The 25,772-nt window shown below is 49.1% G+C and overlaps 1 protein-coding gene across 2 annotated transcripts in view; it reads right to left on the minus strand.

The window, feature by feature from the left end:
• The window catches only part of ASIC2 (acid sensing ion channel subunit 2), a 1,225,960-nt gene that overhangs the window by 101,298 nt on the left and 1,098,890 nt on the right, over nucleotides 1-25,772 (minus strand). For both annotated transcript variants that reach the window (XM_034755993.1, XM_034755994.1), the window contains exon 3: nucleotides 7,831-7,958. In XM_034755993.1, coding sequence (XP_034611884.1) covers nucleotides 7,831-7,958 — 128 coding nt within the window. The remainder of the gene's footprint in view (nucleotides 1-7,830; nucleotides 7,959-25,772) is intronic.

A 25,772-nucleotide genomic window follows, 5' to 3' on the forward strand; every position in this document is an offset into this window, starting at 1 on the left:
TAAATGAACATACTCCCCCTATTGCTGTGTGTGTACAGCACACACACACACACACCCTGTTTCCACTGCCTGCCCCATGGAAGCTGTAGCATCTGACGTGTGCGTTCTGTAGCAAAAAGAAATTGCTGGAGGAATAGACGCCTAAGGCCTGGTCTACAATAGGAAATTAGGTCAGTGTAACGACGCCATTAAATCTACCTAACCCCCAGTGTAGACAGCGCTAGGTCAGTAGACAATTCCCCATCAACCTAGCTCCCACCTTTCCGGGGGGGTGGCAGGATCTGCACCACTGCAGCATTTGAAGTGCAGACAAGCCCTAATGAATTAGCAGCCGCCTGTTGGGCAGTGAGTATCGCACCTTGAATCCACAGCCTCTCCAGTCCTGTGCTGCGGTGATCTAACTCCCAACGCGAATGACCACTGTGTTCTCAGGCACGGAGCAGCGGGTTCACTCCGTGCTGTATGGAAGGGGAACATTCTCCACCCAGCAAGCCCCAGCCGCGGGATTTATTTTGATATACCGTTGCTGCATCTTGGCAAGGTGGATGAAAGGAGGGGAAGGAAAGCAAGTTGGTCCCACTCCTGCTGCCGTTGCCCCAGCATGCAAGAGGGGGCAGCATTTAGGGTCCCCCTAAAATGGTGCAATACCAGAGGCTCTGGGCATTCGGGTGTATGGTCAATATACGCCTTGACAGAACTGCCGGCTTGCAACAGCGTCTCCCTGGAGGGTTGGACGGGCCTAAGGAGTCTGAGCCATAGACATGGGAACGGAGAAGGTTTGGCAAGCAAACCATGTGTTGATTAGAGAGCAGCTGTTCGAGACCTGACCAGCTGTTGCATACGCCCCCCAAAGAGCATTTGATGTGTTCAACTAGAAATGAGTTCTTAGTAGCTGAAGAATAAAAGCAGCTCATTTTCTGGAGCCCGCTGGACTTTCACACCAGATACAGACAGGCAAAAACCCATGACTTGATCAACCAGAAGGATCCACTGCCCTTCCTTGGCACTTGCCTACCCGAAAACTGGCACTGCAAGAACTAAATGGGCTGCAGTTCACACCTTTAATTACTTCACTGCATGTCCATGCACTGACTTCGGTTAGCTCACCAGATTTCAGAATACGAACGTCCATGCGCTGACTTATACTGAACTAACAACCGGTGTGTATCAAACCTGCGGTGGTTCTTTGGGTTCCAGGGTCCAGATGGTCCTTGGCTTACAGATACGTTTGGTGGTAAATTTCCACTGGTAAGTGGTAAATCGGGTGGTGAGTTTCCTTGAGTTAATCGGAGCTGAAGCGGAACAGCTGTGGCTCTAACGCCATGGATGACCAAAGAAACCCAACGCCTCCTGGAACTGGCGCTGAGTTTTTGAGTCCCATTGAACTGGAAGGAGAACACAAGGGGAGGAAGGACCTGAGAAGGGCAACGAGGAAGGCAAAGAATAGAAGCTCCAGGAAAGAGCTTTATGCCACTGGCTGACTTGCAAGCTCCTAACAAGTATCCAGATCTAACAGCAATGTCACATCTCATTGATCAGTCCAGGGATAGCGTATCGCTGCTGGGACGCGAGGGAAGTGATGTGTTATGAGCTGCTGGCCTCCCACCATTGGCGATAATAAATAATTGAAATATTGTCATGCTGCCTGCAAGGAGACAAGCTGATTTCTCCCTTTGTCCTTCGACCCTGAGCCCCTACGGGCAGGGACTGTCCCTTCTTGAGTATCTGGAAAGTGGCCAGCACATGTGGGGATTATCGTAAGTGAGCAATTGTGATAGCCACCCTCTTGGGCCAACGTAGATCTAGCTAGTTTGAGAGCCAGGCTGCCATTGCTGCTGGTTGTACCAACTCATCTCCTCTGGGGAGCAGCCGCGGAGGGGACCTGTAACACACCCTCATCAGCCAGTTACACAATATCACCAAACAACAATACTCTCAAGGGACGGCCACAGGGTCACCTGCCCCTTTGAGGGCCGGGAGCCAGCCAGCCCTGTTCATTTATCAGGCCCAGCTGAGAAGGCATCAAGTGTTTTCTAGGAAGGGCTGAGAAAGTTCTGCGGGAAGGAGCTGTAACAGGAGACAGGCCCCTGCAGTGGGCCCTGAAGCAGAGGGCATATCTTCCTTTCAGGATGGAGACAAGCTGGGCGGAAAGCCAACAGTGGCTGTAACCCAGGGCCTACCTAGAGGAACTGTTTTGGGTTTGATGTTTTGACTAAGTTTTAAGGATAAAGCAGTGCCCAGAAAGAGACTTGGGGCATGGCAGTATGGCCTTCCTGGGCAGGTCAAGAGAGCCAACCTGTGTGAGGGGAAACAGAGGCACCAGCTGGCCTGCATCCAGACAAGGTAAGGCAGGGATGAAATCCCCTCTGTGGGCTCTGACAAATGTAATAGAAACAATACAGCGAATGATCAACCCTTATGAAATCCAAACAGAAAACAGTCAAGGCGAGGGGTCTTTATGAAGTAATCCATATTGAAAACAGCGGTAGTCACCAAATACCCTTGGAATAAAAATAAACCCGGGGAGAGAATGTCTGAGGTGGACATCAGGGAGGCAGTGAGCTCAGAGAATTTACGGCCAGTGCAATCAATCACCTGGCCAGGGAATCTTATCCTGCATCTAGTCCAATACCCTGAGGTTGCACTACAGCGTTCAGCCGAGATAGAGACATCCAGTCTCAAGTTCAAGAATTCATGTGGAGAATCTATCACACCCTGAGATAAGCTGTGTTAAAAAATGGTGCCTTGTTCCTGTTTTGAAGTGGTCTAGCTTCAGCTTCCAGCGACCGGATCTCGTTTGGCCTTTATCTGCTGGACTGGAGAGCCGTCAACTATCAGAAATCATCTCCCCTGTTAGGGACTTACCGAAAGTGAGCAACTTGCCTCTGAACCTCAGTAAGTTAAAAAGGTCTAGTTCCTTGGCCATGTTTGAGCATCCACATTGCATTGTAAACCTGGTTTACAATTGCTGGACCCAGGTCTCAGAACCTGGCTAGCATGTCCACGCTGCGCTACACAGACCTTCTGACTCCAGTCTGCACCTTGACTTGGTCCACGCTGCAAAATGACAGGATGTGGACCCCAGTCACAGTGGGACTTGGCTATGACCCATCCCACTACCATGATCCTAGGACTCCAGTCCTGCGTGCTTGCTGACCAGAGTCAGACTGATTTGTGTGTGGATGGAAGAGGGGCTTAGGTTGAAACCTAAGTCTGGGCCTGGACTTAACGTGCAGTGTAGACAGACCTTAACTCTCACCGTGAGGAAGGTTTCCCAGACCTCGAATCATATTCGCAGCCATTCTCTAAACCCTCTCCAATTTCTCTACATCCTTCGGAAGTGCAGCCACCAGAACTGGGCACAGTCTCGCAGTCACAGGCACACCAATGCCATATACACAGGTAATATCACCTCCCTACTCCTATTCGATAGTCCCCTGCTTATAATGATCACCCGTTCTAGCCTAGCAATCAGTCACCAGATCACCTGGCAACCCACACATGGGTTGGTGACTCACAGATACCAGGACCAGGCTGACAAGGATTTAAAACATTAAAACAAGAGGGCATGTTTAGTCTCATAAAAACATAAGAATGGCCCTGCTGGGTCAGACCAAAGGTCCATCCAGCCCAGTATCCTATCTGCCGACAGTGGCCAATGCCAGGTGCCCCAGAGGGAGTGAACCTAACAGGTAATGATCAAGTGATCTCTCTCCTGCCATCCATTGCCACCCTCAGACAAACAGAGGCTAGGGACACCATTCCCTACCCATCCTGGCTAATAGCCATTAGTGGACTTAACCTCCATTAATTTATCCAGTTCTCTTTTAAACCCTGTTATAGTCCTAGCCTTCACCACCTCCTCAGGCAAGGAGTTCCACAGGTTGACTGTGCACTTTGTGAAGAAGAACTTGCTTTTATTTGTTTTAAACCTGCTGCCCATTAATTTCATTTGGTGGCCCCTAGTTCTTATATTATGGGAACAAGTAAATAACTTTTCCTTATTCACTTTCTCCACATCACTCATGATTTTATATACCTCGATCATATGCCCCCTTAGTCTCCTCTTTTCCAAGCTGAAAAGTCCTAGCCTCTTTAATCTCTTCTCATATGCGACCCGCTCCAAACCCATAATCATTTTAGTTGCCCTTCTTTGAACCTTTTCTAATGCCAGTTTATCTTTTTTGAGATGAGGAGACCACATCTGTATGCAGTATTCAAGATGTGGGCGTACCATGGATTTATATAAGGGCAATAAGATATTCTCCGTCTTATTCTCTATCCCTTTTTTACTGATTACGAACATCCTGTTTTCTTTTTTGACTGCCGCTGCACACTGCGTGGACGTCTTCAGAGAACTATCCACGATGACTCCAAGATCTCTTTCCTGATTAGTTGTAGCTAAATTAGCCCCCATCATATTGTATGTATAGTTGGGGTTATTTTTTCCCAATGTGGATTACTTTACATTTATCCACATTAAATTTCATTTGCCATTTTGTTGCCCAATCACTTAGTTTTGTGAGATCTTTTTGAAGTTCTTCACAGTCTGCTTTGGTCTTAACTATCTTGAGCAGTTTAGTATCATCTGCAAACTTTGCCACCTCACTGTTTTTTTTCCTAAAGAAAAGAAGACTGGGGTGGGTGGGAACCTGATAAGTCTTCAAATATATGAAGGGCTGTTACAGGGGTGCTGGAACTAAGTGTGCTGGGGCGGGGAGGGGTGGCAGCCCCCCTTGGCTTGAAGTGGTTTCCATCATATATAGGGTTTCCAGTTTGGTTCAATGGCTTTCAGCACCCCAGGGCTGTTATGAAGAGGACGGGAATCAATTGTTTTCTATCTCCACTGAAGGTAGGACAAGGAGTATTCTAACTCACAGGGCAGTGAAGCTCTGGAACGGGCTCCCACGTGAGGTTGGGGAATTCCCATCCCTGAAGGTTTTGAAGAACAGGCTGAGCAAACCCCACTCAGGGATGATCTAGGTTTATTGGTCCTGCCTCAGCGCAGGGGGCCTGGACTTGCTCTCCTGGTGAGGTCCCATCCAGCCTGACTTGTCTCTGGTGCTATCAAATAAGGCAAAGGCCTAGGCCGTTCTTTCCAAGCCAGGAGGGCTACTTTCAGACCCTTCCGCCACTCTGTATGGGAAGGGGGTGACTTGGACATTACCACGCTGAGCACAGCAGCGCCGAACTCCTGTGACTCCCGTTCCTGGGCACCTACAAGCCAGCAAGCTGAGCGGGAAGCCACCTAAACTAGCCAACAGGAAAGGTCGAGAAAGCAGCCGAAGCCCCGCCCCTCATAGGGAAGTAGGGCCCTAACTCTGGGCCGGAGGGAGGCATCTCCCTCGACTTGGGATTCACAACCAGGAGGCAGGTGCCTACACCACATCAGTCGTTCTCCAAGACAAACGGAGGAAGTGCCCCTCTGCTAATGTTTCTCCCAGTGGTTAGCGCGCTCCCCCCAGGCGTGGGAGACCCAGGTTCCCCCCTCGGGCTTGCTGCGAAGAAGGGATTTGAACTTGCCCTAACCCCTAGGTTAGAGGGTCGTCTGGGGCAGGCTCTCAATCTCTCCTGTCAAAGCTGTTCCGCTGGGCATAAATACTGAGTCAGTCTAGCAGTGGGAGCGAACTTTGGGTCTGCCACCTCCCGGCAGGTGCCCAAATGGCACCTCAAAGTCATTCTACCTCTCTCTGGCCCACATTTTTCGACTGTCTCCTTTCAAATTTTAGATAATTTTTTCTTTTAAAGGTAAAAAAAAACCTTGAAAAGAAAACGTTTCCTTTCGAGTGGAACTAAACGCTATTGTTCTGACTGTTTGGGTTTTGTACCGCCCTCCCCAGGAGTAATGAGCCCCTCCGACAAGCTACCGTCAGCCTCCAGTTCATCCACTCCAGAAATAATCTGGGTGTTACCCACCCTCTCCCCTCCCACAATCCTGCCAGATTAGAATTTCGCACACGCTTGTTTCGAATGACAGGCAATGACAGCCTCTCCGACTGTCACACATCAAGACCGGAGGGCGGGGGTGCTGTCAGGGATTCGTTATTCCAATGAGTCACATGGAGGATCACAGACTGATTTAACTGCAGCAAATCAACCTCGCTAGCAAGGCCTAACTTCTAGCCTTTGGCCTGTGTTCACCCACGCTTCCAGTGTAGTGTGCGAACAGCTGGCAGGGGATACATGCAAAGATCTCGGATGCACACGGGGAACTTCCTCTGGGCGATTACTCCCCACTGGTCTCTTTTGCTCTGGAATGCTACCAGATTTCACCCTCTGGGCTCGGCTGTCCACATGGAAGGGGAGCAGAGCCCTCCAGCCGTCTGGCACGTTCTCTTCCCCAGTCACAAGGGGGAGCTGTGTGTTTGTAAGACCAGCAGGGCAGATTCCACACCCTGTCTTCAGTCTTGCATAATCCTCCCAGACAGCACAAAACACAGCTACCGAGGGAGGTGATGACAGGGCAAATGAGAATTTCTGTGTACAGATTTTTAGCCATTGGTCGTTACCGTAAGTACCAGTATGGAACTCCAATGGGCCCGGTTCTTTTCTACACTAAGGCCTCATTGCCCTGCAAGCTTTAGAGTGGGTATACAGTATATTTATACTCACGTTAACACCCTTTTACACTGCTAGGTCTGTGTACAGCAGCCTTCCTGTAAATGGCCATTGGACCCGTGTGTCTCATATAGACATCATTAATAAGATCATCCCAGTGACAGTTACAGATGGACAAACCAGTTTGGATAAAATAAGCTAGTTATCGCTGGAGATGGGGAAAGGGTTTGGCTAATGCTAGTCTTGATTTTCAAACACGTCCCGGTTCTGATCAGGAGGCAGGAATGCCAACATTCTGGAAGTAAATTTGTTTCTATGCAATTTTCAGGTTGGTTCTGCTGACTTCAAAGGTGTGGGCATGCGTCAGACAGAAGCAAACCTATGTCTGCCCAGCGCTAGGGGCAGCCCCTTCGCCCCATTGAAACTTTACATTTTACAGTGAACATCCGAGCCAACAAACAAGCCAACATTCATGCACCAGGCTTCACTCCTAATTCTGCTAATTCTCCTAATCCAGTGCTGAAATTTCCTTTTTGTAGCCTGAGATCCCGTAGCGTGGTAGAATGCCAGCAAGCTTGTATTCAAGGGATAGGGTTTAAATCTGTAATTCAGTGGTTCTCAAGATGCGGGTTGCAAGCGAGCGCTCTGCCCATCATGCTGGTTTTGTCCCAAAGATAAAGGACCTCTCAGTTTTCAAACAGAAATGGCAACATCTACTCAGAGCCCAGACTGGACACTTTCAGGGTTGGCAGAGGTTTTTCTGATCAGCCCCTTTCTCTTCCTCCCCACCCCCAATGAAAACAAATACCTCCCACCAAGTCTCCCCCCCCCCCAGATCTGTGCTTGCTCCATGCATTTCTTTGTTGTCAGGGGTGTTTTAGGTAAATTCAACAGTGATCCGATTTGCTGCTGAAATGAAAAACTGGGAGAAACACACGTCACAAATTTCCCTGGAGAATTGGGAGCAGCGGGGGCAGCACCAGGCAGGGAGAATGAGCAGCACAGAGTGGGAGACATGACCAAGCAGCCTCACCCAAGTTTGTATGACATTTGCCTCCTGACAGAGTGGTGACCACAGACTTTGGGCTACTTAGTTGCCTATTCAGAGTAACAGCCTCATTAGGGTTGGTTGTACCCCTCCTGGAAGTGCAGGGAAAACAGGATTAGAGGAGTTGCTTCAGGAAAGGGTCTCTCCATCTCTCCCCTTAGAAGTGACCCACCACAGGAAACTGTCTGATAGCCCCCACTCCACACGTCAAACTACAGACTCACCCGTTGCTCCTGTGTGGCGACAAAGGTCTGAAATCCAGGGGCCACTCCGAAGCCAAGTTCTTGGACGAAGGGCGGCTCCGACTGGCTGTGGATCTGAACTTTGACTCCAGCTTCAAACGTAGTTTCCTCTAAAAAGAGAAGCAGGAATGCTAAGTCACCAGAGGAAGAACATGTTCGCTAACTGGCCGCCGTGGCTCTGAGGGTCGCATGCAGATTTAAAAGGGAGCTTGTGCGTCGGATCATGTTTGGAATCGTTATTACATCGTTACAACCAAAAAGGGTTGGGATGAATTTATTATGCTGGCAAATGTGCTGTTCAGGGAGAAGGGGAGAAATTGCCGTGTGCTACTTGTCCGCTCAGTGGTGTGCAGGGCTCTTTGATGGGCAATGTGGGAGAGAATCAGGACCATCGTTTGTGGTGAACCAAGCAGATTCTGGATTTGTCATTTCGGGGGGTTAATCAGGCTCACATCTGCAGACGCTGCTGCTGGCCATTGAAACATCAATAGCCTCTCCAGACCCGGAGCACAGAGCGGCCCATTCTGTGGGCTTCTTCCCCCTCGGGTAGCAGCTGCGTTATGGCAGGTTCCACAACTCCTAAATGTGCCAGAGGAGTTCTAGGGATGGGAGGGGGGCCCTTTGCAGGTAAGCTGCCCTGTCTCCTGGAGAGGCCAGGCCACTGACCAGACAACCTCTGTCTCTTTCTGAGGTACCTAAGGGACCACAGCTATTTTCTACCAGGCAGAAATCTGGTTTGAAATATATTTCTCGCATTATGTAAGCTTCCCCCACCCAAAAAACCCACATATGTTAGAAGAACATTACTTATGGCACGTCTTCACTTATGGCAGGGTAGAGCCCAGCCCAGCTAGCACAATACAAATAGCAGTGTAGACAGTGAGACATTGCTTTGGAGGGTAGAGTATAGACATGCCTGGACCCTAGAGTATATACCCTACATGGCTCTCAACCCGCCCAAACAGTGCTTCCCCCATCTGCACGGCTCTTTCCAGCAGTGTCGTGTCCCACAGCCTCCCCACTGCTCCAGCAGTAGGGGAAAACTCTGACTGGAGGAAGGCAGAGAAGGCTCCAGCAGCACCCCACTGCCAGAGCTTTTCCCAGTTGCCTTCCTCCTGCCAGAGCATTTCACTGCCATGTATAGCTACATGTATCCCAGGGGCCACCACAAGTGAGTAAAAAGCCTTGGGCTGCAAGGTCAAGCACTTGAAAATGTAGGAAATGCCAGGTTTACACAGCTGTCTGGACAACTTTGATTCTTCCACCTTGTGTGTCCAGCACGTGAACTGAACAAGCCAGGGGGCCTGTGGAAAACATACTATGTGATCATGTCATTAAAGACCCCGGGTACAATTTTCAAAGGTGTCTCAGTGACGTAAGAGTGCAAAGGTTAGGGTTTGTCTACCCATGAAAATTAATCCAGAATAAAGTAGGGTGTGAATTTAAGGCAGATTAACTATTCTCGATTAACTCCACACGTGGAGACTATTTCAGAACAACCGTGCCTTATTCTGAATTAGCTTAATCCACTTTGAAAGTGGATTAAGCTAATTTGAAATAACACTTGTATTCCGGAATAACTCCCTGTGTAGACAAACCCTTATAAGGCAGTTAGGAGCTAAATTCCATCGGTTTACACTAACTGGGCATTTGGGAAACTGGGAGCAACTAGTCCAATATGCTCTGAAGTCTGTGTTCACAAATTCCCCTATAATGAAGATAACTTTCCGAGAGCACTGGCTGGCTTCCCCAAGGCACAGTCCTCTCAACAGAGGTGCAGGGGAGCAGCAAACAGAACCCAGGAGCTTGGTAGAATTACAGCTGACCTTCAAGCTAACCAAGAATTTCAGCTCGCCGGGGCTCAAATAACCAAGGTTTCAGTGCTTATCAATTGGGGATTTTGCACATGTCAACCATCGGACTTCAACGCTTAACAGTCATGGGGGATTTGAAGCTTGTGATGTCAGAAAGTTCCTTTCCACTAGATTCACAATAAACCCACATACTTGGCTGACAGCTTCTAGGTCATGGTGATGTGAGCTTTCTGAAGAGGCCCATCCTCCCCCTATGGTTACCATGAGATGTTCAAAAGCCCCCACCCCCATCCCTCTCTTCACAATTCACTCTGGAAAGACATATTAAGTGGAACATTAAAGTTGATATGTAAATCCACATGAGGCAGGAATTCTCAAATTATAATCCTGCCCCCCTTCTCCCCTTCCTTTTGTCAGAAGTCTGCCCCTGCCTTCACTTTGGACTTTCTCCTCCTTTGCACTCTACTTAAGTTAATATGTTAGCTAGCGAGTGAGAAGGCGCAGTTTGGAAAGTAGCAATGGCCGAAAGCCATTTGGGGAGGTAGGGGGCAGCATGAGTGGACAGTGAATTAGATACAAGTGCAATGTGGCGTGGAGATACACTTTTGGGCACATTGTGGTCCTCTATTCAGCACTGGTGGTGCTGCGCCCGGAACACAGTTCTAGGCACTGACAAATTGGAGGCAGCTCAGCAAAGTGCAACAGACGTAATAAGGGAATAGAGGGAGATGTGGAAGGAAAGATAAAATTGCCAACTAGGCTTAGCATGGCTAAGCAACAAGATGCACCCGCATAACAGCCTGCGCATAAGGCACCAAACAGCAAAGTCTCTGGGAGCCATCTACATATCTGAAGAGAGGTTGGGGCAAGCCCCCGTTTCATGCTCTTGGAGGGAGGCATGAGGACTATAAAAGGGCAAAGGCACTGTCCCAACAGATATTGCTGACCAAAAACCTCTGTCTCGAGTGCACTGAGCACACATGTGCTCGATTATATATATATATATATATATATGGACAAGCTCTCCAAGAAGAACTAGCTACATATCTAAGGAACACAAGAAATTATCCATGCAAGATGCTGCTCACCCCCTCGCTCTACCTACTTTTGGCTTCCATCCCTTAGTCATTCATAAAATGAAGGAAGAACACTATTATTTTTAATTATACTTTGTTTAAACCGGATATCTTTACTCGAGTAAATCTGGAGTAGCTCCATGTAAATTTAGCACCCAATGTAAATGAGAGCAGAAGCTGAATCTCTCTCTTCCCAAAAAGAAGAACAGGAGTACTTGTGGCACCTTAGAGACTTCCCAGTCCCCTTTCCTCCTCTCCTGGGGGTCATGTTTCTGTCCCGTCTTTGTTGGGAGGACGTTGCAAAGAAGCATTTTTCGCACTTGGGTCCTGCACATAATGAATCTCCTGATCTCTGATGCAGGATGTTCTCTAAGTTCTGACCCCCTGATAATTACTATTACCAGAGTATTACATCTTTAAAAAAAAAAATTAACAAACAAGAACTTTAAGCATAAAAAAGGGAAAGCTGCTGCCTAAAATGTATCACCATGGGTCACCAATAAATCCTGACTATGAACCCATAGGTTTGGGTAGCCAGGAGTTTTGTTAAACCCTCTGCAGAATTCCTGCATATTAAGTGCTCAAATGCACTTTTTCTCCTTTGACTTTCTTTAAAATTCTCAGGGTGCCCAGGAGTGCTGTCTGTTGGAGGTGGCTGATCATGACGTCTCACACTCCTAATGTGTTCCTAAGCTGCTTAGAGGGTCTCACAAGGTGCTCCAATAATCACTGGATTGTCTTTTTCTAGTTTTCCATAATTGGTCCACTTCATGGCAGAATTCTTCATATGTCATCACCTCCTTGTTTGCATTTCTGTCTGCTGGGATGGCAAAATCAATTAACATGGTCTGGTTTGCCTGTTTTTCCTACAGCACCTATGTCCAGCCTGAACTGTTAGGTCTGTGACAACTGCCAGATCCTATAAAATCTTATCCTCTTCATTCTCTAGTGCACTTTTGATCTGGTGGTAGTAACATCGCCCGGTTCGTTTAAATCCGGACTGAGGCTCCAATGCAGGCACTTGGCAGCCTCATTGTGTCTGTTCCTATATTCTCTCCCAGCCAGGCTCCTGCAGGTGCTCAACACATGCTCCATTGGTTTTTCCTTTTCGGAACACTGCAGTTCTGTTGGGCAGTTCTGTTGCAAACTTAATTAAGCCTTAAGGACCGACTGCTCTTGGCCATTCATGGTAAGGCTCTCGGTCTCTCTCGAGAGGCCTTCTACAAGCCAGGACTTTGTTCAACTCCGATCACTAATAGGCTGTCTCTCTCTCCACCACTGCACGTGCACTGATTTCTGTGTAAATCTTTTGTCTTCCTTTGTTGATTTGGTTTCTCCTTTCTTTGATGCTTTCTTGGCCTAGGATGCACACTCAGCCATCTCTTGTTATCGCGACCAGATTATCTTTCATTCTGGTCGACTCTTCACGTATTTTGATGATATATTCTTCATTCTCAATTGCTTCCTCCACCAATAGCAGACCTTTTTCCTCCATCCCTCATCGGATGTATGTCCTGTCCACATCTTGATTGGTATGCATTACTCTCTGAATCCGTCCAATCTGGAGGGAATATCTGGCACTGGGTGCAGCTCAACAGAAAGCGACTTTGATGCAGAGGATGGAATCCGTGTGCAGTAATTTTGGACTCCATCTCAGACAACACATGCATCCGTAAAATTTGTAACAAGCTACGTCGTTCTCAAATTGGGCTGGTCAGCCATAATCGGATTCATCAGGCGCCTGACTAGACCTCTTGGGCATATACCATGATCCAATGGATTGATGCTTGCCTATAATAATAATGAATCACTAAGAGCTTTCTTGTTTGGATATTCATTTTTTTCTTCTCTTCTTCATGCCACCTGATCACTCCAGCAGTGTACAGTATTACAGGTATCATCCACATATTAAAGACTAAGATAAAATTCTTTGAGTTTTGTCCTTAGAGTAGATCTTAGTCATCTGTAATATCCTTTCCTCGCTTTTTTCTTTTACTTCCTTCTGTAGTAACTCAGACAGTTCCCTGATTCCAAGGTATTTGTAGGGACCAAGCTGAGAGATATCTTGGCAAATACCTTCATCAGTTTGTATGTCGTCTGATTGTACCAGCTTGCCCATCTTTACAGACGCCACTCCACATTGAGCCAAGCCAACCTGAAACTTTGTATCTTCAAACTTTTCTACATATGTCATCAGTCTCTGCATCTCCTTTTGTGACCATCCATACAGTTTCAGATCATCCATGTGTTACAACTGGCTAACTGGCTGTTGGTCTTCGCTGATAATAAGCACAAATTGTCCCACAGAGCATCCGTGTTAGCGGCAGCATCGCTACCATGAACAGCACTGGTGATAAGGAATCCCCTGAAAAGTTTCCTTTTTTAATTTGGATATAAGAGCGGTCATACTGGGTCAGACCAAAGGTCCATGTAGCCCAGTATCCTGACCTCCGACAGTGGCCAATGACAGGTGCTTCAGAGGGAATGAACAGAACAGGTCATCACCAAGTGAATCATCACCGAGCGGCGATGTGATGGTGTGGACTCATCGCTGTGGTGCCTCCTGCTGGCTGCCCTGGGAATTAGCTTTGTTCGCCAGCGTGCCTTCATCTGGTGACGTCTCACTGCCATCACTTCTGTTCCAGGACCCGTGTCACTCCCAGGACCACAGCGTCCTCTTCCAGACACAGCCCTCCGGCTGTGCCGCACTCAGTTCTCCCCGCCTTCCGGGGGACCGGCAATCCACTGTCCCAACACGGGCCCACCCACTACTCCGGGTCACGGCCCAGAGACCCTATAGCTGGCAGCCACATGCTGCGTCCCCTCCAACCCTGCAATCTATTTCCCCAGGCCACTTTCCCGCAGCCCTTAGCACCTTCTCCACCCTTATCTGGGCCTCAGAAGAGAGGAGAAGAGAACGGAAGAGAAGAATCCTTCTCCACGTGGGCACCAATTATACTGCCAAGATTTACCAGGGGATGGAGACCTAAGCCCTGAGGTAAGTGGGGAAGTGGGATACTGGGAGGAATCACAAGGAGGAGGGTGCAACAGGGGAGGCCTCCTGATTCATACTGAGAAAACAGGGCAATCGGCTAGTCATCTTAGGGTACATCTACACTACAGCGGGGAGTCGATTTAAGATACGCAAATTCAGCTACGTGAATAGCGTAGCTGAATTCGATGTATTACAGCCGACTTACCCCGTTGTGAGGACGGCGGCAAAATCGACTTCTGCCGCTTTTTGTCGGCGGCGCTTACTACCACCTCCGCTGGTGGAGTTAGAGCGCCGATTCGGGGATCGATTGTCGCGTCCCGACGGGACGCGATAAATCGATCCCCGAGAGGTCGATTTCTACCCGCCGATTCAGGCGGGTAGTATAGACCAGGCCTTAGGTGCCTGTACACGAATGCAAGAAGCCTGAGAAACAAGCAGGGAGAACTGGAAGTCCTGGCACCGTCAAGGAACTATCAGGTGACTGGAATAACAGAGACTTGGTGGGTAACTCACATGACTGGAACACTGTCATGGATGGGATAAACTGTTCAGGAATGACAGGCGGGGGAGAAAGGGTGGGGGAGTGGCACTGTATGTAAGAGAGCAGTATGACTGCTCAGAGATCCAGTATGAAACTGGAGAAAAGCCTGTTGAGAGTCTATGGGTTAAGATTAGAGACAAAAGCAACAAGGGTGATGTGGCCAGGGCCGGCTCTAGGTTTTTTCCCGCCCCAAGCAAAAAAATTGTTGGCTGCCTCCCACCCCAGCCCTGGGCTCTCACCCCCCTACCACTGCCCTCCCCCACCCACACTCCCTGCCGCACCAGCCCTGGGCTCCCCCACACCAGTGCTGACTCCGCCCGCTCCCCCCTCGCCTCCAGCCGGTCCGGTGCTGGCAGGGTCGGGGTAAGCAGCGGGGCTCCCAGGCCGTGCCTCAGCCCAGGGTCCCTCCAGCCATGGCTCCCGCCTCCAGGACTGGCCGGGACCCGGGAGGGCAGAGCCAGGGGATCTCCCCTGCAGGGTGCAGAGGAGCTGGGGCAGGGTAGCCCCAGAGGGAGCGGAGCCGCGGAGAGCAGGATGTGGGCACCCTCTATGGTCCCACTGCTGCTGCTGCTTCTGGCCGCCCTGCCGCAGCCCCTGGGTGACTCGAGCCGCTTTGCCCAGCCCCGGCTGCGGCGCTGGGGGATGGCCGCCCTGCGGCACCTGCAGGTGGCTCCATGTGCCCCGCAGGGCGGCCCCCAGCCCGAGTGTCCCCCGCTCAGAGCCTGCACGGCCCAGCCACAAGGTGCGGCGCTGCTCCCCCATGGTGCAAACCGCAGCAGCCCCAGGGCGCCCCCCATGCATGACGCGCTGCTGCTGCCAGGGCTGGCTTTAGGCTTTTGCCACCCGAAGCAAAAAAAGGAAAAAAAAAGATGGCCGGAATGCCGCCCCTGAAAATGTGCCGCCCCAAGCACGTGCTTGGTTTGCTGGTGCCTAGAGCCGGCTCTGGTCATGGTGGGCGTCTGCTATAGAGCACCAGACCAGGAGGATGATGTAGACGAGTGTTTCTTCAGACAACTAACAAAAGTTTCCAGATCACAGACCCTGGTTCTCAAGGGGGACTTCAACTACTGTGACATCTGCTGGGAGAGCAATACAGCAGTGCACAGACAATCCAGGAAGTTTTTGGAGAGTGTTGAGGACAACTTCCTGGTGCAAGTGCTGGAGCAACTGACTAGGGGCCATGCTCCTGACTTGCTGCTCACAAACAGGGAAGAATTGGTAGGGGAAGTAGAAGTGGGTGGCAACCTGGGCAGCAGTGACCATGAGATGGTCGAATTCAGGATACTGACCAAAGGAAGAAAGGAGAGCAGCAGAATATGGACCCTGGACTTCAGAAAAGCAGACTTTGACTCCCTCAGGGAACAGATGAGCAGGATCCCCTGGGAGGCTAATATGAAGGGGAAAGGAGTCCAGGACAGTTGGCTGTATTTTAAAGAAGCCTTATTTAGGGCGAAGGAACAAACCATTACGATTTGCAGAAAGAATAGCAAATGTGGCAGGCAATCAGCTTAGCTTAACAGAGAAATCTTCAGTGAGCTTAAATACAAAAAGGAAGATTACAAGAAGTGGGAACTTGGACAGATAACTAGAGAGAAGTATAAAAATATTGCTCGAGCATGCAGGGGTGTAATCAGGAAGGCCAAAGCACAACTGGAGTTGCAGCTAGCAAGGGATGTGAAGGGTAACAAGAAGGGTTTCTACTGGTATGTTAGTAATAAGAAGGTCAGGGAAAGTGTGGGCCCCTTACTGAATGAGGCAGGCAACCTAGTGAGAGATGATGTGGAAAAAGCTAATGTACTCAATGCTTTTTTTGCCTTGGTCTTTAGAAACAAAGTCAGCTCCCAGCCTGCTGCACTGGGCAGCACAGCATGGGGAGGAGGTGAGCAGCCCTCAGTGGTGAAAGAACAGGTTAAGGACTATTTAGAAAAGCTGGACGAGCACAAGTCCATAGGGCCGGATGTGCTGCATCCGAGGGTGCTGATGGAGTTGGCTGATGTGATTGCAGAGCCATTGGCCATTATCTTTGAAAACTCATGGCGATCGGGGGAGGTCCCGGACGATTGGAAAAAGGCAAATATAGTGCCCATCTTTTAAAAAGAGAAGAAAGAGAAACTGGGGAACTACAAACAGGGCCACCCTTAGGATTTATGGGGCTGTAGTGAGTCGGTGTGGCTCCCCTCCTGCCCAGAAGAGGGAGCCCACGTGCCGGCACCAGAGTGGGTGGGAACACCACCCCCTGTCCCCGCCCCCCGGAAGTCAAGGGGCGGGACAGGAAGTATAAAGGCCGGCCGCCAGAGCTCAGTCGGCGGCCAGCCACCACAGGGAGCAGACGTGCGGCCGGGAGCTCCCGGCCAGGAGACCGTCGAAGACCCTAGCTGGCCTGAGCTACCCCGGGCCCGCTACGAGGAGGAGCCGCCGGAGCCCGTTCACGCCCGCTACTGGGAGAACCCCTGGGAACCGAACCCCACTAACCCTGAGGGTGAGACTGGACCCGAACCCCTTCGCCCCTGCTGCTATCCAGAGGAGCCACCTGAGGACCATTGGCCGGACTTCCCGGCAGAGCTACCAGACTTGCCGCCGAGCCCGGGCAGAGAGGAACCCATGCAGGTGGACTGGCCCGATCCCGGCGCAACGACCGAGGTAGGCTGTGAGGGGGATCACGGAAGTAGCCCGGGGGTAGCCGACCCCGGTCCGGCTGCAACTGAGTGTGAGCCTATGTCAGTGTGTTGCGGTCTGGATACCCCACTGACCAGCAGCGGCAGCAACCGCTGTTAGGGCCCCGGGCTGGAACGCAGTGGAGTGGGTGGGCCTGCGTTCCCCCCTGCCACCCTCCGCACGGGTGGCAGGCTTCCCCCTCACCCAACGCTCGGCTACAGAAGCCTGGGCTTTGAACTATTTGCTCGCTCAGCCCCTGCAACAAGGGCCTGAGCTAACTGTGTTTGCCCCGCCCTGATCCAGGGCCCGGGCGTTGAACTAGTTGCCCGCTCAGCCCCTGCAAGCAAGGGTCTGAGCTAACTGTGTTTGCCCCGCCCTGATCCAGGGCCTGGGCTCTTGAGCTTTGACTGTGGTTGCTCCGACTCTGCACCAAAGAGCCGGAGTTTCGGGACTAACTGACTGCTTGTTCCCACAGTAGTGAGTCGGTGTGGCTCCCCTCCTGCCCGGAAGGGTCGAGCCCCGGCTAGGACCTACTACAGGGGCCCTATGCAGTATTATTAAATTGGTGCCCCTATGCCCCATGGCAGTCCGGGCTCCCATGTGTATTTTAGATATGGGGGGGTCTTTTGAAGGATTTATTTAAAAAACTATATGTCTGAAAATCCAAGCATTTAAGGCTAAAGACGTGCATCTAAAAATCTATGCAAGGATTTTTTTAGAGATGTGATTTTATAATCTTCATCAACACACTCATGAAATATTTTAAAGCAAATTTTAAACGAAGGTCCTGTAGACATGTTCAGAGTAAATATGACAGTGATGCACAACTGTTTTTGTCAGTAAATTCAGAAACTGACAGTATATACCTAGGGGTTGGCAAATGCCTGTTAAATGGCTTCATTATCACTTGAATGGCTCTTTAACAGTTTCAATGTTGTGCTAACAGGTCTGGCAGGCTGGAGGCTTTTTCACTAGATCCCCTCCAGAGGTAGACTCACCAGGCTGCAGCCGCTGTGGTGGGAGCCTGCAGGCAGGGTCAGAACAGGGATAGGAAGAGGTGGGAGGATGTAGTAAAATCATGGGACACATGACTTAGGAGAGGCTGATGGAACTGGGCTTACTGATCTAGGGCTGGGGCTTGCTACTGTTGAACTGTTTGCTCAGCCCCCGCCTGAGGGCCTGAGCGACTGTTTACCGCACAGCCGAGCTCATTCCCCGACACCCCTGACCAAAGTAGCAAGGCGGTCTGGCTCGCCGCCACCCTGGAGGGGGACGAGCCCCGGCCAACCAGCCTACAGGTCCCCAGCCTGTAGCAGTGCATGAGATTCTTCCATCCTAAGTGCAGGACTCTGCATTTGTCCTTGTTGAACCTCATCAGGTTTCTTTTGGCCCAATCCTCTAATTTGTCTAGGTTTCTCTGTATCCTATCCCTACCCTCCAGAATATCTACCTCTCCTCCCAGCTTAGTGTCATCTGCAAACTTGCTGAGGGTGCAATCCATCCCATCATCCAGATCATTAATGAAGATGCTGAACAAAACCGGCCTCAGGACCGACCCCTGGGGCACTGCACTTGATACCGGTTGCCAACTAGACATCAAGACATTGATCACTACCCATTGAGCCCGACAATCTAGCCAGCTTTCTATCCACCTTATAGTCCATTCATCCAGCTCATACTTCTTTAACTTGCTCGCAAGAATACTGTGGGAGACAGTATCAAAAGCTTTGCTAAAGTCAAGATATGTCACATCCACCGCTTTCCCCATATCCACAGAGCCAGTTATCTCATCATAGAAGGCAATCAGGGTGGTCAGGCATGACTTGCCCTTGGTGAATCCATGCTGACTGTTCCTGATCGCTTTCCTCTCCTCCATGTGGTTCAAAATGGTTTCCTTGAGGACCTGCTCCAGGATTTTTCCAGGGACTGAGGCGAGGCTGACCGGTCTGTAGTTCCCCGGGTTCATCTTCCTCCCTTTTTCCCTGTTCTGTGCACTCCCCCTGAAGCTCTGAGAATTGGAGACAGGAAACTGGGCTAATAGACCATTGGTCTGGCCCAGTATGGTAACATGTTATTAACCTATGTTTCCTCTGATTTAATGCCATCCTCTTATTTCTAATTACACTCCCTTATACTACCCTAAGCAACTACTTATCCCTGCCTGGTTATCCTCCACAGTTGTAAGTAGTTACCATGTACTTCCCTGGGTAATTACCTTGCAAGAGATAGAAGTATTTAGTATATTTTATTGGAAAATGGGAACTGTTTTGTTAGAACATTTTTGGACCAAAAATATTTCATTTTTTAACCTTCCTCATTCATCAATACCTTGAGCTTCTTAAACAGTTTGGTTGTTCTTCTCGGACTTATCCACGAACATTTCTGACAGGTGCGTGCGCACACATGATATATTGCATTATGCATCTAGAAACAAACTGTAGCAAGCTCAGCACAGACACACAATTTACAGGGAGCTATAACAAGCTCGTAAATTGTAGGACTTGTAACTTCAAATAGAAATTCCTCACGTGTAATATGCATTAACTCTAGAACTGGCTGGAAAATGTATTTTCCACCATGTGAAAAAGTTTGTAAAAAAAACTTTAAAGATGTTTGGTTTTCAGTTGCCCAGAACTGGAAAGTGTGTGTTTGCTTTGTTTTCAATGACAAAATGAAAAATGTAACACACAAACAAAAAAAAAGAACATTTCCCACTGACATTTCACTTCCTACGAACTAGCCATTTTCCACGCAAAAAACTTTGGATATTTTTGGACCAGTTCTAAATAATTATTCTCCCTATGAAATGTTTACTAGTACCAGTCTGGAGATCTGTATGTGTGAAACCATCTAAAATACATGCTGCATATAAAAGGGAAAAAAAGAAAGGGACCTAGAATTCAATCTGCTAAGAATCCATATAATCGGACTATCCACACTGAGGTACCAAGGATGCAGGGTAAACTCTGTGAAGAAACCTTTGGTAGCCACACAAGATTTTTTTTTTTTTCTGGAGGGCATGTAAGACTCAGAACCTGAGCGTAGTTTGTTTTCTTAAATACCATTGTTTTCCTCTTTTGGTTCTCTGGAGACTTTAACAAACTTTTCCCCTCTTCTTAATAGCGTTTCTCCAGCAAACAAGAACAAGATCTTGGAGAGACACCTCCAAGAAAAACAAGGAGGTCAAAGTCCTCGAAGGAGGCTGTTCTCTCCAACTCCTCCATTCATGTGGCTTGCCAGAGTGTGGCAGGGAAAAGAAGAGAAAGGACCATAAGAATAGGATCAAGGGGGAAAAAAGTAAAGGGGCACAGAAGAAAAAAATGAAACGGCAGGCAAATAAATGAGACGCCATGGACACAGAAATAAACCAGAGTTCAGTACCCTGAAACCAAGTATTTCTGTCAGCCTTTCGTCTCTAAGGGTCAATACACAGAGATAGTTCAGGCATAACCAGGACTGTTAGATGTTTTGATCATATTCACACTAGAGGAGCAGTTCTCTACGGTGAGATGATCCATGGGTTCAAAGGAGGGGAGTTGTCAGACAGACTTTAGTTCAGGGATCGGCCACCTTTGGCACGCGGCTCTCCAGGGTAAACACCTTGGCGGGCCGGGCCGGTTTGTTTACCTGCCGCGTCCGCAGGTTCGGCCGATCGCGGCTCCCACTGGCCAGCACATCCCTCGGCCCGCGCCACTTCCCACTGCCTCCATTGGCCTGGAGCGGCGAACCAGTGGGAGCCGTGATTGGTTGAACCTGCGGATGTGGCAGGTAAACAAACCGGTCCGGCCCACCAGGGTGCTTACCCTGGGGAGCCGCGTGCCAAAGGTTGCCGATCCCTGCGTTTAAGGGATTGTCTACACGGAGTTATTCTGAATAGCTATTCCAGATTAACTCCATATGTGGATGTTCTTATTCTGGAACAAGAATGCCTTAGTTTATTCCAGTGGATTCAGCTAATTCAAACTAATTCAGAATAAATCACTCTCATTCCAGAATAAAAGTATCCACACATGAAGACAATCAGGACTAGCTATTCCCCTTTAAATTGACACCCGATCTTAATCTGAATTAGTTTCTCAGTGTAGACAGCCCTAAATCAAACACATACTCCTCAATACCTGAAACTTTGAAAAGAAGGACAGGAGAACAGAGCTTGTCCATCAGACAATGCTGGAAACTCTCATGATTTTATTAAAACAACAAGGAGTCTGGTGGCACCTTAAAGACTAACAGATTTATTTGGGCATAAGCTTTCGTGAGTAAAAACCTCACTTCTTCGGATGCATAGAGTGAAAGTTACAGATGCAAGCATTATATACTGACACATGGAGAGCAGGGAGTTACTTCGCAAGTGGAGAACCAGTGTTGACAGGGCCAATTCAATCAGGATGGATATAGTCCACTCCCAATAATAGATGAGGAGGTGTCAATTCCAGGAGAGGAAAAGCTGCTTCTGTAATGAACCAGCCACTCCCAGTCCCTATTCAAGCCCAGATTAATGGTGTTGAATTTGCAAATGAATTTTAATTCTGCTGTTTCTCTTTGAAGTCTATTTCTGAAGTTTTTTTGTTCAATGATAAAGTGACTTTTAAATCTGTAATAGAATGACCAGGGAGATTGAAGTGTTCACTTACTGGCTTATGTATGTTACCATTCCTGATGTCCGATTTGTGTCCATTTATTCTTTTGCGGAGGGACTGTCCAGTTTGGCCAATGTACATGGCAGAGGGGCATTGCTGGCACATGATGGCATATATAACATTAGTGGATGTGCAGGTGAATGAGCCCTTGATGGTGTGGCTGATGTGGTTGGGTCCTCTGATGGTGTCGCCAGAGTAGGCAACGAGGTTTGCTACAGGGATAGGTTCCTGGGTTGGTGTTTCTGTGGTGTGGTGTGTAGATTTTATTGTGATATTTGGTATGTTTCTAGGCATATCATTAGGTGATACTCTCATCCTTCATTTATTTTTTTAAAGTAAGTTTCTAGCTATCATGGTTGTGGAAAAAAAATCTCAAAAATGTGACCTGAGGCCCTGACACTTGAAAACAAAAACAAAAAATCCCAAAGGTTTTTTAATCTCATGATTTTTAAGCTAATATCTCAATTTTTAGGTTCTGACTCATGGTTTTGTGCTAATCCCATTCTTCAAAGTGTAGCATTTAAAAAAAAAAATTCCTTGCACCCCAGTCCCATCTTGGGACAGAGAGGAGAACCCTTGGTATCTGTTTTTGAAATGCATTACGATACAGCATTGGATACAGCACAGTGTTCCCAAATAAATGGTGACTGCTCTTCTAGCTAAAGGATTACGGTTATGGTAATTAAATTGCTGGATTAATTTGATATGTGCTTCCTGCTGGCTTCAGAATATTATAAATCATCAAGCATTTCTGGTGCTTCTGTTTCTGATGACCCAAGCAATGCTTTCTGGGTTATATTGTCACTAGAAAATCTTGATAAAGCTCCAGGTGATTATATATTTGGGTACAGTTTATAAAGTCAATCCCCATGTCTATATGGGGAGCTGCCATTAGAATGAAATGCACTATTGCTGGTACTTGGGTACCCTTCTCCCCCCTCCAGATTACTGTGTAACCCACCCAAAGCTTTTCTGTTGTAGATGAATGTCTCAGCTTTATTTGACATTAATTTAATGCCAGAGAGGTATGGGGGGAAGAATTGGGTCACGGGTCATTCATATCTCTAACAGTTAGATCACTGCTCTGCCGTCTCTATCCTAGGGAGCAGAAAAGGACACATGTTCCTATGTGGAGAAAAACAAAGCAAACCCACCTTCTCCAATCTGGGCAAAAGCATCCAATGCAACCCCCCACCCCGGTTCCCTGTCAGAGGGGTCATGGGAACACGAAGCCTGGGTTAGGGGGCAGCCTGATGGTATTGTAGGAAACGTCGTGCCCTCGAGGAATAAGTCCTGGGCTCTAATCCTGACTCTTGGGCTAAGCTCTTACCTGCTCTGAGCTTCAGTTTCCCCGCCTGCACCGTGGGGGTAACACGAGTGACCTAACTCAGCAAAGGCGGGGAGAAGCCATTCATGTTTCGACAGTGCTTTCTCCGGCGCTCGTTACGGGTTCAGTGTTATTATTAGTGCACGGGGGAGGGTGATTATCATGCAGGAACAATCCTGTCTTGTTCTTAAGAGAGCATGCCACTGAACTGCACAAATGCCATGCATTCGCCTTCCCTCCCCGAAACCCACCACTCCTTCCCCCATGTCTTCATTGCTAGGAGCCGGGAGCCATGCGTCTCTCCAGTAACGTTTTGCACACACCCGTCTCTCGGGGTGGGAGACAATTGAGGGTCAGCCTTCGGCAGGGCTAACTGGTTAATATATTGCCATGGAAACCATGTGTGATGAATCAATCCCTCACATGTTTTTTTTTTTTTTTTTTTTTTGCTCTTTGTCTCTCTGACAAGCTGGACTCTCTCCTTTCTGGCTATTTCACTTCCATGCAAAGTGGCCGAAGCACCAGCCTGCGAGACTCACACTTCAGCTGGCAGAATCCTGCAGGGGTTTCGGGGAGAGAGCTGTAGCTGGGCATTGGCCGAAGGTGCCAGATGAAAGGAATCCTGCATCCGGAGCTCACCCACGTAGGGCGGGGAAGCCTGGGAGTCAGATATTTCCCATCCCTGAGGATAGTTATAACACTGAAGCAACAGGCAGCTCGGAGAGAATCCCAGGTCAGGGAGATCCATTCCCAGAAGTTCCAAGTCATTATTTGGGTCAACATCCTTCCTCCTGCTGATGGGGATAACAGTCTCGCTTCGCAGGTTCATCACAGCAGGCCATCCCAGTCCATGGGGCACTGGGGGCTGGGATTTCCAGAGACGAAAAATAATCAAATGCTAGTCAGCATTCACTCCGCTGCACCTGTTTAAGTGTTACGTTTCATGTTCCTAAAAGCGCAGGTTTCAAGGTTTCAGCCAGCCACTGGTAGGGTCAGGAAGAGATTCCTCCGCCCTCCACAATGTATTCTGGGAGGAGTTTATTGGTCTCCTTCCTCAAGTATCAGAGATGGCCACAGCTGGAGATGGGACCTTGGGCGGGGTAGGCCAGGGCTCCAAGGTGGCACCAAACACACTTTCTTTCTCTCGCTCAAGTACTTGGCTGGTTGGTCTTTGCTCACATGATCAGGGTTTCACTGATCACCATGTGCGGCCTTGGGAAGGAATTTCCCCCCAAGTCAGATTGGAAGGGACCTTGTTTTTTTTGTTTTTTTTCCCCACCTTCCTCTGCAGTGTGGAGTGCGGGTCACTTCCCAGGATTATCTGGGTGTATCTCACTTCATCATTCCCCTCAGACACTGGTGCCCCTCGGTCCCTCCCAGTTTCTGCCTGTGATACGCAATAATCTAGTCTGCTGTGGGCTGTAATATTTGGGGCTAATTTCAGTTGTTGGGTTCAGCGTGCGGGTGATGGGTGGTGGTGTTGGCCTGTGATGTACAGGTCAGACTAGCTGAAGTGATGGTCCCTTCTGACTTTAATCTCTCTGACTGTATGTTACACCCCCAGACTAAGGTGCTGTTCCCAACCGGAACATTTTATTTCAATGTTTGCAAAAAAATCAAATCGTCCCCATACACAGCTCACACAAAACCCTCTAGCTAGGGGCGGCTCCAGGCACCAGCGCAGCAAGCGTGTGCCTGGGGCGGCAAACTGTGGGGGGTGCCCTGTGAGGGCAGCAGGCAGGTGGCTTTCAGCGACATGCCTGCGGGAGGTCTGCCGGTCCCGCGGCTTCGGCGGCAATTCGGTGGCGGGGACGCCGATGGCGCGGCACCGGCGGACCTCCCGCAGGCATGCCGCCGAATCCGCGTGGCCAGCGGACTGCCCACAGGTGAGCCATTGAAAGCCGCCTGCCTGCCGTGCTTGGGGCGGCAAAAAACATAGAGCCACCCCTTCGTCCACGGCAGAGCTTCCCTGGAGCTCCCACCTCTGATCTGATCACATGGGGCGCACCACAGCTGTGTCCTCCTCACCTCTCAGCAGAATTCCAGATTTAAAGGGTCTGTGATTCCCCGCTCGGGGAGATAGACACTCGCTAGCTCTGCTTGAGCTAGTGCACTAAAAGGAGCAGCGTGGCCATGGCAGGAAGGGGAGTGACTCGGGCTAGCCAGTCGAATAAAACGCCACCCCATCCCCCAGGTATGTACTGCTATGTTTAGGCTGCAGCTGGAGAAGTGCTAGTGTGCGTATGGCTACCCGAGCTGGGAATCACATCTCCTAGCCACAACCGAGACAGACCCAAAGAGAAGAGATAGCCCTGGCACTGTGTCCAGCTCCAGGTAAAACAGACACTTCCGACCTCGTGTAAAAACAAAACAAAGCACATTCACATGAATATATATCATGGCTTTTAAATGGAAATTTCCAGAACAGACAGCCTGCGATTGTCCGCCATCCCTGTAATTAGCATCCAGGCCTACCGACCACCCCCGAGGAAGAGGGGAGAATTACGCATAACATATATTTGCAATGGGCCCCAACAACGTAAGACTTTCCTACACAGGAAAGTTACACTGGTACGACCTCAGGGGTGAACTTCACTGGTGCAGCCCCTTCTTATTGTGGGAGGAAAGTGGCTTGTTGCAGTTTTAAATTAAGTCGACGGGGAATGTGTTTACGTTACTTCTGTTTAACTTACAGCAGTTTAAGATCATTCACTACATTGTTTATTTAAAAAAAAAACATTGAAGGGCTGGTCTACACTTAAAACTTGTGCCAGCGTAGCGATGTCTGTCTGGGGTGTGAAAAAACACACTCTTAGGCTAGGTCTACACTACCCGCCTGAATCGGCGGGTAGAAATCGACCTCTCGGGGATCGATT

This window comes from Trachemys scripta, chromosome 23, assembly GCF_013100865.1.
Source record: "Trachemys scripta elegans isolate TJP31775 chromosome 23, CAS_Tse_1.0, whole genome shotgun sequence".
NCBI lineage: Eukaryota > Metazoa > Chordata > Testudines > Emydidae > Trachemys > Trachemys scripta.